The following is an 11,293-nucleotide window of genomic DNA, read 5'->3' on the forward strand; positions in this document are numbered from 1 at the left end:
CCATATTACATACAATAACAGTGTCCGAAACCTGCAGAAATCACAGCAATATATAGAAACTAATCACTTCTCGCTATAATGGAAAGTGAGTGGACTGGGGGTAGGTTAGAAAATGATTCCAACAAGAGATAGGGGATGTATTGCTTCTCATCATCCATCAAGAACCCTTAAAGCCATATGCGGTCCGTCTAGACTTTTCTCCCGATCATGCATTAGAAAGGTGTGTCTGCCGGCTGCTGCAGTGCATGGTAATCACTGTGTGTCCCGCATGGCTGCTGCAGTGCATGGTAATCACTGTGTGTCCCGCATGGCTGCTGCAGTGCATGGTAATCACTGTGTGTCCCGCATGGCTGCTGCAGTGCATGGTAATCACTGTGTGTCCCGCATGGCTGCTGCAGTGCATGGTAATCACTGTGTGTCCCGCATGGCTGCTGCAGTGCATGGTAATCACTGTGTGTCCCGCATGGCTGCTGCAGTGCATGGTAATCACTGTGTGTCCCGCATGGCTGCTGCAGTGCATGGTAATCACTGTGTGTCCCGCATGGCTGCCGTGTCGTTCGCCAGACACCTGGAAAGTTCCGCGGTGCAATGCCAGGCTCGTTTCCTGTGTCCTGATCGGACAGCAGCGGGAATAAGAGGTAAGAAGTAAGCTTGTTGAACAGGGCTTTCAGTTAATGTTAGTCACTGTCTGTACTTCATTGTTTCTTTTTATACTCGTCCGTCATTATCTTTGCTGAATGTCTCCAGATCATTGAGATGGAAAGTATGGTAGTACGTAAACGCTTGGGCGATTTGTCAAGCCATCTATTATGAACACCGGCACTGGTTAAAAATAGTTACATTTCAGTTTTTTGTAACTTAAGTAATCAGCTTAAGTAGTGTCTCGATAAGATTTTTTTCTGCTGGTTGTGTCCCATTTTTGTGTGTTTGTTTTTATGCAATTTTACGCTTTTAGCTTAAAATACATTTTACAGTGACATACGTTTACTTACTCCCTTCTTTACTTGAAAACGAGCAACCTTTTTTTTTTTTTAAAACTCCACCTTGTGGCCAAGCCTGGTTTTTCACTTAATTTCTGCTACTGTACATAGGACAGCCCGTTTTCAAATTGTCAGTGTCCTCTGGCGGCTGATGAAAATTATGGCAGCATCTTTTACTGGGAAATCACGTCATGATGAACGGTTTATCAATCTGTCCTTAAATTTTTTTTTTGAATAAACGGATTTCTTAATGCATGCACTAAGCAACTGTGTGTTACATGCAGTCACCTCCTGTTTCTCTCTCTCTCTTGCTTCTCTTCACTTCTCCCCCCTCCCTCCACGTGCGTGTAACGTGTGTGCACGCACTCGCTCAGGGTATTGATTTCACTGTGTCCTAGCCACACGAGGCGTTTTTTTTTCTTTCCTTTTTTCTTTTTTGTCCCCTCCCATACTGCACCAGTGCTTCCCTGTGCAGTACCGCAGTGCCGGCTATCCTCTGCAGTCACTGTGTCAGCTGGCCAGGGAGCAGCTCCTGTAGCTGCAGCAGCTCTGCGATCGGAGAGAAGAAGGGGTGGGGGGGAAGCGAGTGAGGGGGAAGAGAGAGAGAAGGAGGGAGGCCTTGAAAGACAAAGCCATGCGGGCTAGGGTTGCGGCAGCCCCCTGCAAATTCTAAACCTCTGAGGCGCCTGGAGTTTGAGGCTGGGCCTGGGGCCCCGCGGCCCGACACCATTGCAGCCAGGCTCAGGAAAGCCGCCTTGACCACCTTCAGGTCCATCGCCATGCCGCGGGTAGATGTCGACCTCAAGCTGGACTTCAAAGACGTCCTACTGCGACCCAAACGGAGCAGCCTGAAGAGCCGCCTGGAGGTAAGCCGCCTGTCTCAGTCCCCCACCCGCCCAGTTGTCACGTGTCTGCTGTGTGGTTCCTGTGAGGCATTATAGATCGGCGATCACCACCAAATACCGCAGCAGCTGCCCTCAGCCCAGCTCACAGCCTGGGTGTACTGTGGGTGACCTTTAAGGGGGGCACATCCGTGTTACCGACATCTTCCAGGTTACCTGCCTTAGGCCCAATTTTACCCTAAAAGATACAAAGCTACTATCACTCTAAATGACATAATCATTCGTATGGGAATCCCCTGAGCGAAACCTCCTGTCATCCATTGGACGCGGATTTCTCATTAGTTACTGCCGAATTACAAAAAGACACAACTGTCCCCGCAAGATCACTGCATCCTTACCAAAAAACTGGTGTTGAATGTGACTGGCTTTGAGCATGGTTATTCAAAACACTTTGCACCAAATGACCACATTCTCAGTGATGCACGCAAAATGTATTCTCTAAACAAATAGAACCACCTCTGTGAAACTCTTTAGCAAAAGCCAGTTTCACTATAAATCACTAATTCCTGGGGTTAGTAGGCCTGAAATACACAGGAGATACACAGCAGTATGAATATTGATCCATGTACCCAGTGGACGTAAACAAACCACTCCCTTCTTCCCTTTGCTGCATGACAATATCACTGAGAGGTAGGGGTACTTCCTCTCAGCATCCGTCTCTGTCTTGCGCAGGCCCTAACCCTAACCCTAACCCCTAACCCTAACCCCTAACCCTAACCCTAACCCTAACCCCTAACCCTAAACCCAATGTCACCTGTAGCCTGGTCTCTCTGTTAGGAGCGAGACCTTCATGGCTTCCTTTATTGAAAAAGTATCTTATCTTTACTTTGTTTCACTCCACAAATCAAATGTCTTAATGAATAACCAGACAAGCTGTTTGTTCTCTTTTCCTTCTATGGATCATGATTGTTTGCACTTGCCTTCAGTCTGCATTTTTTGGCAGTGTAGAAAAATGTACTTATTTATCCTAAAAGCAAATGTATTAACACATTTTTACAGGAGTTGCATGTTCTGTGTATGTTTGTTGACCTTGCATCTGTTCTACCTTTCCTTGGTTTTCTTCTCCTTGACATACCACTTCCCCCGAAATCCTTTTCTCTAGTAAATGATTTAAGGAAATGTGTGCACTGCTTACCATTGCAACAATCATGGCTGAAACTCTTGAACGCTTGAAATTCTTTATACTGACCTGTGCTGTCCAATAGGAGAAAGGAACATAGCTCTGTACCTCCCTGTGTTAGTTTAGCTATTGATTAACATGTCCGGACTCTGGTTTGAGACCAGGCTATCGGAGGAGAGAGAATCGACTCTGATTGTCTAAATCCATGGACCTACACATTACGTTCCAGGATCCATTTCACTCAGTTCCATAAATTATTTAGCGCCTCTTTGTCAGGAGGATCCGGATCCTGAATCTTTTATGGGCCGTGGACAGCCATCCTCTCAGCCGTAACGCGGTTATGCCTTTTCCTAGGAGGATGCATAGAGACGTTAACTGCTGTTGATGGTGCTGATCAAAACACCAGGTGCATATTAAGCAGCCAGACTGGGATATTATTCAATTTCTTAATTTACATGCAGAGTATGGTGTAGGGAACAGATTCTCATTTTAAAGAGGGGTCAAAATTGCATAAATAAATACTGAATGAATACAACATATAATTAAAAAAAAGATGAAAACTTGAATATAAAGATAGCGTCGGGATGTCTACATTAACAAAAACAGTTTTCTGTCATGGTTGTAAAAGGAGAGGAATCCTTTTTTTGTGCCTTGTTGTGCTGGCTGGTTCCTTTGTGAGTTGGCTGTGGTCTGGCCATTGGGTTGGTCTGCATTCGTGCCTAAGGCAGAATGTTCTGGATGGTGCCTTTGTTTGGAGCTGTATAGCCATGACCAGGCCCTGCCAGTTGTATGGCAGCAGCAAAATCACTTCTCGGAGATAGGGTTTACCCATATTGAATAATATCTTGCTCCTTTTTAAAATTAAAGCTGGTATAATGTGTACTGCATCTGCATGCATGTAGTATTTACGTAGTAAAAATGATTTGATAATATAAGGGCATCCTGTCTGATGCTGCGCCTACTGGAATGTGTTGATTTGTAGTCTTAAAGCCTCATTGTTACACCTCCAAAAACTCTCAACCTGTTAACAAGAGTAGTTGAGCAACCCGTTGGTTAGACCACTGTGTTTGCCCTGGGATATTGCCCTGGAGACTTATGGGTAATGGTGGCCCTTACAGTAGTCTCTCGCTGCCCAGGTGGACCTGCAGAGAACATTCACGTTCCGAAATTCCCAGCAGCAGTACCATGGCATCCCCATCATTGCAGCCAACATGGACACCACTGGCACGTTTGAGATCGCACAAGCACTGTGTAAAGTGAGTCCCCCCTCAGGGAGGCTGCATCGACGTGTGGGGGTACAGGAGGCTGGTCATGCTTGAGCTTGACGTTGAGCTTTTTTCCTCTTCCTCCCCCACTGTAGCACACCCTCTTCACAGCTGTGCATAAACACTACTCCGTAGAGGACTGGGAGGCCTTTGCAGACAGGTGTCCAGAATGTTTGGAGGTGAGTCAAGAGTGGATAGCCATTAAACTGGCATTCCCATTGTCCATACAGTTCCTGTGGTCCATACGGTTACCATGGTCCATATGGTTAAGGTGCTGTTATGGAGATACTGCACCAGCGTACCTCGCTGTTCGGTCATAAATAGTTAACGGTTAAATTGAGATTGATTGCTCTGAAGTCAAATGCTAATTTCTTAATGTATCTATTAGGATCCGCAAGTAAAATCAATGCCGTGTAACGTACTTTTTACAATCGAATTATACGAAATATATCTTACACTTTTCGTAATGTTTTATAGCATTTAGCTGTTAATTGGCAAGAGATACTAGCTGAAAACCAAATAAATAAACAAGGTGACCCATCCTCTCTCCTCAGCATGTTGCAGTCAGCTCTGGCAGCAGCCAGGCAGACTTTGAGAAGCTGTGTACCATCCTGAAGGTCGTGCCCGCCATCAAGTACATCTGCCTGGACGTGGCCAATGGGTACTCGGAGCACTTTGTTGAATTTGTCAAGACCGTCCGGGGCAAGTTCCCCAACCATACCATCATGGTAAGGCCCTGTACCTTCATCCAGGCCTTCTTAGATAAACAAATGAATAGGATATAATTAAATAGAATAGAATAGAATAGAATAGAATAGAATAGAATAGAATAGAATATCTTGATTGTCATTGTCCATGCACAACAAACTATATATATACACACACACATACACATGGTCCCATGATGCTCTCTAACACTTGATAGGCTGGAAATGTGGTAACCGGGGAGATGGTGGAGGAGCTGATTCTCTCGGGGGCTGACATCATTAAAGTAGGCATCGGGCCAGGTCAGTGCCCCCCCCCCCCGCCATCTTCTGACATCCTGTCCAAATAGGAACAGGTCTCAAAAATCAGTCATCCTCGACATTGGTGTTAAGGAGTGCTGTGCATACTGTGGATTCTAGGCACAAGTTTATGCAAGAAGCTTGTGTGTCATATTGCAACAGGTTCTGTTTGCACAACCCGCATCAAGACCGGGGTTGGATACCCCCAACTGAGCGGCATCATTGAATGTGCAGACTCAGCTCACGGCTTAAAGGGACACATCATTTCGGTGAGTTCCCTAAGACGCCATCTCCCTTCTCTGCTACTCATCATGCAGAGTATATCTCATTTATCAACAACTAAAAGGAACTTTAGGTCAGAAATTCACATTTCACCGAAGATCTCACATGACATAAAGTGAAAATGTGCAGCTACCATATAGCTTTTTGTGTTTTATATAAAATTATGCATTTTAAACATTTTCTTCTAGCCAAGCTAATAAACATTTCTGTATCTGTTATATAGACTTTATATATTATGGAGAATGTTACCCCAGAATGAGAAGAAGTGTTTTCAGTGTTGAGTTCCATCCGTGGTTTATCTTGTTCACAAGGACGGAGGCTGTAGCTGCCCAGGTGATGTAGCCAAAGCATTTGGTGAGTATCAGCTAAGAGACTAATGCAGACGAGTGTCAAGAAGCAGCCATTTCAAAGGCTTAGAGAAGCCTTTTCAGAATTTCAGAAAAAAATATGAATTGGTTGGAAAATGTGTGAATAGCTCTTGGTTTCAAGTGCCCTCTCCTTGTCCTTGATCTAGTTTTGAGTTTTATAATTAGTGTCGCGACCGGCTAGGGAGCAAATGCATTCCGAAAGCCCTTGCGTGAAATGGCAGCCTGTCAGATGTGACTGGGAGCGGGACTCTGGCTATGACTCGCATACGCCCATGCGTGTCGCTCGTGCAACCCATGGTGAGCTTGCTGCCATAGCACCACCAGAGGGCGCTCCAGGGATGGGAAGGAAATGCGGTAAAGAGCTGGACTTGCTGGCATGTGTCACTGGCTATACTTTACACACCATATTTAAAGTGGCACGAAATTACGAGGCTATCCCAGAAATTCCTAGAAATCCCATAATTTTGGTAATCACAGTTGCGTTGTATTATTTGGCAATTATGTCGTATTAATATGGTACCTTAATACATGGGTTCCCAAACTTTTCAGCTCATGATCCCTAAAATATATGGCAACCCCCATTTGGCTTGCTGGGGGGGTCCCCCTGGGTAGATTTCGCCAATCGGGGGGAGGTGTCCCCCTCGGTACATTTCACAGATTGGGGAGGCCAACCAGGGGGATGGCCAACCTTGTCCTGGGTCTGCCCCGGGGTCCCCTCCCAGTTAGATGTTTCCTAAACACCGTCCCAGGGAGGCATACAGGAGGCATACTACTTAGGTGCCTGAACTACCTCAACTGACTCCTTTCGATACAGAGGAGCAGCAGCTCTACTTTGAGCTCCCCCTGAATGTCCGAGCTCCTCACCCTATCTCTAAGGCAGAACCCAGACACCCTGCGAAGGAAACTCATTTCTGCCACTTGTACCAGCGATCTCATTCTTTCAGTCAATACCCAAAGGTCTTGACCATAGTTGAGGGTCACAACGTAGATTAACTGGTAAATCAAAAGCTTTGCCTTCCGATTCAACTCTCTCTTCACCACGAAAGAACAGTACAGCGCTCACATTACTACCGACGCTGCACCAATCTGCTGGTCGATCTCACACTTCCTTCTTTCCTCACTTGTCAACAAGGCCCCAAGATACTTAAACTCATCCACTTGAGGCAGTAAATCATCCCCCACCAAAGGAGGGCAATCCACCCTTTTCGGGAGAACCATGGCCTCAGACTTGCTGATCCTCATCCTAGCTTTGTCACACTCAGCTGCAGACCTCCCTAGGGCATGCTGTTGGTCACAGTCTGATGAAGCCAACAGGACTATACCATCTGCATAGAGCAAAGACGTGATCCTGAGGCCAGCAAACCTGACCCTCTCTGCTCCTTGACTACGCTTAGAAATTATGTCCGTAAATGTTATGAACAGAATGGGAGACAAGGAGCAGCCCTGGTGGAGTCCAACACCCACCAGGAACACATCTGACTACTGCCAATGCGAACCAAGCTCTCACTCTGTTCTCTGTTTATAAAGGGACCTTATGAACCACAACAGCGGACCCCATACATACCCTATACTCCTGAAGTATCTCATGTGGGACCCCCCAAGGGACATGATTGTATGCCTTTTCCAAGTCCACAAAACACACATAGACACAATAAGATTTAGGAGATCCTCAAAATACTCCTTCCACTGCCTGACTATATCCTGTTTTGAGGTCAACAGTTCTCTATCCCTGCTGTAAACAGCATGGATGAAGCCTTGCTTCCCCTCCTGAGTCACCTGACGGTTTGCCAGAATCTTTTCGAGGCTGACCAAAAGTCCTTCCCCATGGCTTCACCAAAGTCCCTTGGGATGCAGGAGAAATTATACTGGAGCTGCAAGTTGAAGAACTCCTGGGCAGAGGCCTGCACCAAGACACTCCCAGCACACCCTCACTATATGTTTGGGTCTAACAGGTCTATCTGGCATCTTCTCCCACCATCAGATCCAACTCCCCACCAGATGATAATCAGTTGAATCCAATAACAGAGCACCTCTTCTAGCACCACATCCAAGGTCTCCACGAAAGCTGGATACTGGAAAGCTGATGTTTGGTGCACAGACAACAGTCAGAGCCCATCCCCTAACATGAAGTAGAAGGAAAGCGACCCTCTCGTACACCGGCATAAACTCCAGCGTACTGGCACCGAACCGGGGGGCTATAAGTAGACCCACACCTGCCTGGCCCCTCTCATCATGGGCAACTCCAGAGTGGAATTGAGTCCAGCCCCTCTCAAGGAGTTTGATTCCAGAGCCCGAGCCACGGTATCTCTCTACCTCCTACGCCAGCTAAGACTCCTTTCCCACCAGAAAGGTTACGTACCATGTACCTATAGCCAGATTTAATCACCAAAAATCAGTCTGAAGCCCCTACCTTCAACTGCCACCCCACCTATGTTGCACCTGAACCCCACAGCCCTTCCTGCAGGTGGTGGACCCACAGGAGGGTGGACCCATGTAACCCTTTCGGGCTATGCCCAGCCGAGCCCTACAAGTAGCGGCCTGGCCATGAACTCCCTCCCCAGGCTTGGTTACAGGGCGGGGCCCCAGTCTCCCCAGTCTTGGCGGGGTTACATCTCTCTCTATTGTACTCCTCGTAGGGGTCTTTGCACATTGCACTTAATCTGGCCGCTCACCTAGGACTACTTTCCCTTGAGAGACTGTAAGCAGGGGCAATTTCCCACGGCAACATAGCTCCTATGATCACAGAGGCACACAAACCCTTACACCACGATAAGGTGGCAAATTGGATAATATTTCTTCATGTTTTTTTAATTTTATAAACAAGTCATGGAAATCATGTTGTGAACCCCCCCAAGTGGGTGACAGCCTCTTCAGCATTCTATGCTCCTGTGATAATTTCAGTGAGCAGGTTTGACTTCATTAATATAGTACAGTTCTTGAGTACTGATTATTATATATTCCTCACTGTGTCTGCTCATGCTTGGATTTGCCGACAGGGGCGGGGGCAGATTTTGTAATGCTGGGAGGAATGCTGGCGGGACATGACCAGTGTGCGGGCGACGTCATTGAGAAGAATGGCAAGAAGGTGAAGCTCTTCTACGGGATGAGCTCCGACACAGCCATGAAGAAGTACATGGGGAGAGTGGCAGAGTACAGGTACCTGAAGACGCACCTTAGCGAGGAACCTGCTGACACAGTCGAGTGAAAGACGATGCAAATTCATGCTAATAGATTGTAAGGAATGCTAATATATGCCAAGTCATGCAAGCATATGTAAAATATGTTTCCCGTTCCAGCCCACACCTTCACTAAAATAACTTATAATCACTAGCTAAATGTGACAGTAAATTCCCTTTAAGTGAACAGTCCCTGAGTGTGTTTACCTCACTGATGGTTTCTATCGCAGTATATTTTTATTGCACATTAATCAAGTCAGTGGATTTCAAAATATGTATGAAATTTTGTCAGAGCATCATATTAGCATATCTCGAGTATGCTGGGTTTTTATGCTACATTAACGATTTTTACTTGTAGCTAATTTTGAAGAGCGATTTATTGCTAAGCAGTGTTTAGTTATTACCCACATTTTTCTTCAGGGCATCCGAGGGCAGGACAGTAGAGGTGCCCTATAGGGGCGACGTGGAGAACACCATCCTGGATATCCTGGGGGGGCTGCGCTCCACCTGCACCTATGTGGGGGCCACAAAGCTGAAGGAGCTGAGCCAACGGACGACCTTCATCAGGGTCACTCAGCAGTCGAGTAACATGTTCTGCTAGTCAGTGCCCTCACGCCCAGCAGCTCCCACACTCCACTCCCAGCGTGACCCACACCACAGATTTTGGGGCAGATGAATGGCCATTTTTGTACAGTCCTCAGATCATTCACTTTCTCTTTACACTCGGCGCCAAGTACACAACGTGACCTGTGCTGTGAAACAGGTTTATTTTGGTACAGGCGTCTGTTCAATCTGACAAAGCCATAGTTTGGTATCACAGCAAATCGTCTGTATTTCACTCAGGACTCCTGTGTTGAATGTAAGTAAACTCAGACTATAGAGAGATTTGCATGTCCCTTAGCTGTTCAGCTGACAATGCAAAATGGAAAAGCTCGCTCTATGTTAGCACCAGAATATAGAATTTGTCTCGGACACAAGCAGAATTCTGAATGTGGCCAATGTATGTAGAGGCAGGTCTTATACTACCATGCGCATGACTTCACTGATACAAAACTTGAATCGAAAAGATTCTGAACAATGTTTCAGGTGGTTTGGTTTTCAGCTGTCATATTCCCTGGCTAGTAACAGTGTTACATTTCCATAAGGGGGGAGAAAGGGGAATGCTCGTAGGGGTCCAGACACTAGGAGCCCCATGAGTGTGCAAGCATGGATAATGGTAGCATTGGTTCAGATATGAGGCCCTGCCATGACTTTGTGTGGCCCTGTATCGGGTATCACTTTAAAGGATTTGAGTTAAAATATCATGTATGAAGTGATAATGAACCAATAAGTGTCATTTCCATTATTATGTGATGACTCAGTAGAACTACAAAATGTGCTGTTAATGCAGTGACTTTATGAACGGCTGAACAGACAGTTATGTCTCCGCCTAGTGGTGACTAGTGGTTGTACCTCCGAGTAATTTACACACCATTTTTTCCACCTTCAGTACCAAACTTTCATTAGTTACACATCTTAGCAGTGCAGTTCTGCAAGAGGAATTAATCTTTCAGCTGCCTTTGCATGATGTTGCGTTTCAGCGTGCTGTGATAAATTGCTTTCTGCCAAAGAACAAGTTGCAGAGATTATATAGGTTTGGCTTTTGTTTCTGACAGAGGGTCTATGTATGGAAACTGTTTGGAAATTAAAGGCAAAACTAAAGACTGTGACTAGTGACATCCTGATTTGAATGTCCAGTGGATTAGAAGCAATAAACAATAAACCACAAGTTATTTGGTTAAGATAAAAATAGCAATCTGCTAATTCTTTACATGAGGACATTATTGGGCCATATTTACCTCCTCAAGTGGGAATTCGTGCCACTGACTTGACTCAGACTCAAGTTACAAATTGGATGACTTCCAGCTCAATTCGGCATAACTCATTGAAAGACTTGGACTCGAGGGCAAATACTCGAGCCTTGGATCCGACTTGGATCCTACGACTTGAGAAAACTTGAGGCTGTAGTTCCCATAAATACCATAATGTTATTTGTATAATTTCTGTGTATATTTCAGCGCATATTAATTCTCTGCTGTCTGCATTTTCAACTGGTTGAATGCAAGGTCTCCTGAGATTGTTTGTTGGAAAGATGCATCACTTCCTGCACAGACCCAGACGTAAAAACCGTGACAGAGTGGAACCTCTCTTTTCAAC

The 11,293-nt window shown here is 45.8% G+C and overlaps 1 protein-coding gene across 4 annotated transcripts; it reads left to right on the plus strand.

Moving 5' to 3' along the window:
• The first annotated feature begins 505 nt into the window (after nt 1–505).
• LOC111850399 (GMP reductase 1-like) lies at nt 506–10,798 on the plus strand. Of its 4 annotated transcripts, none has more exons than XM_023824260.2 (10): nt 506–638; nt 1,750–1,846; nt 4,139–4,258; nt 4,363–4,446; nt 4,822–4,995; nt 5,193–5,274; nt 5,434–5,540; nt 5,865–5,907; nt 8,918–9,077; nt 9,518–10,798. In XM_023824260.2, the coding sequence occupies exons 2-10, from the start codon at nt 1,760–1,762 to the stop codon at nt 9,696–9,698; spliced, it is 1,038 nt and encodes a 345-aa protein (XP_023680028.2). In that variant the 5' UTR covers nt 506–638; nt 1,750–1,759; the 3' UTR covers nt 9,699–10,798. The 4 variants fall into 4 exon arrangements, with proteins under 4 accessions (XP_023680028.2, XP_023680026.2, XP_023680027.2 ...); XM_023824258.2 differs by having other exon boundaries at nt 539–638; nt 1,355–1,846; XM_023824259.2 differs by having other exon boundaries at nt 550–638; nt 1,441–1,846.
• The last annotated feature ends 495 nt before the right edge of the window (nt 10,799–11,293 follow it).

Source organism: Paramormyrops kingsleyae, chromosome 9, assembly GCF_048594095.1.
Source record: "Paramormyrops kingsleyae isolate MSU_618 chromosome 9, PKINGS_0.4, whole genome shotgun sequence".
NCBI classification, from domain to species: domain Eukaryota; kingdom Metazoa; phylum Chordata; class Actinopteri; order Osteoglossiformes; family Mormyridae; genus Paramormyrops; species Paramormyrops kingsleyae.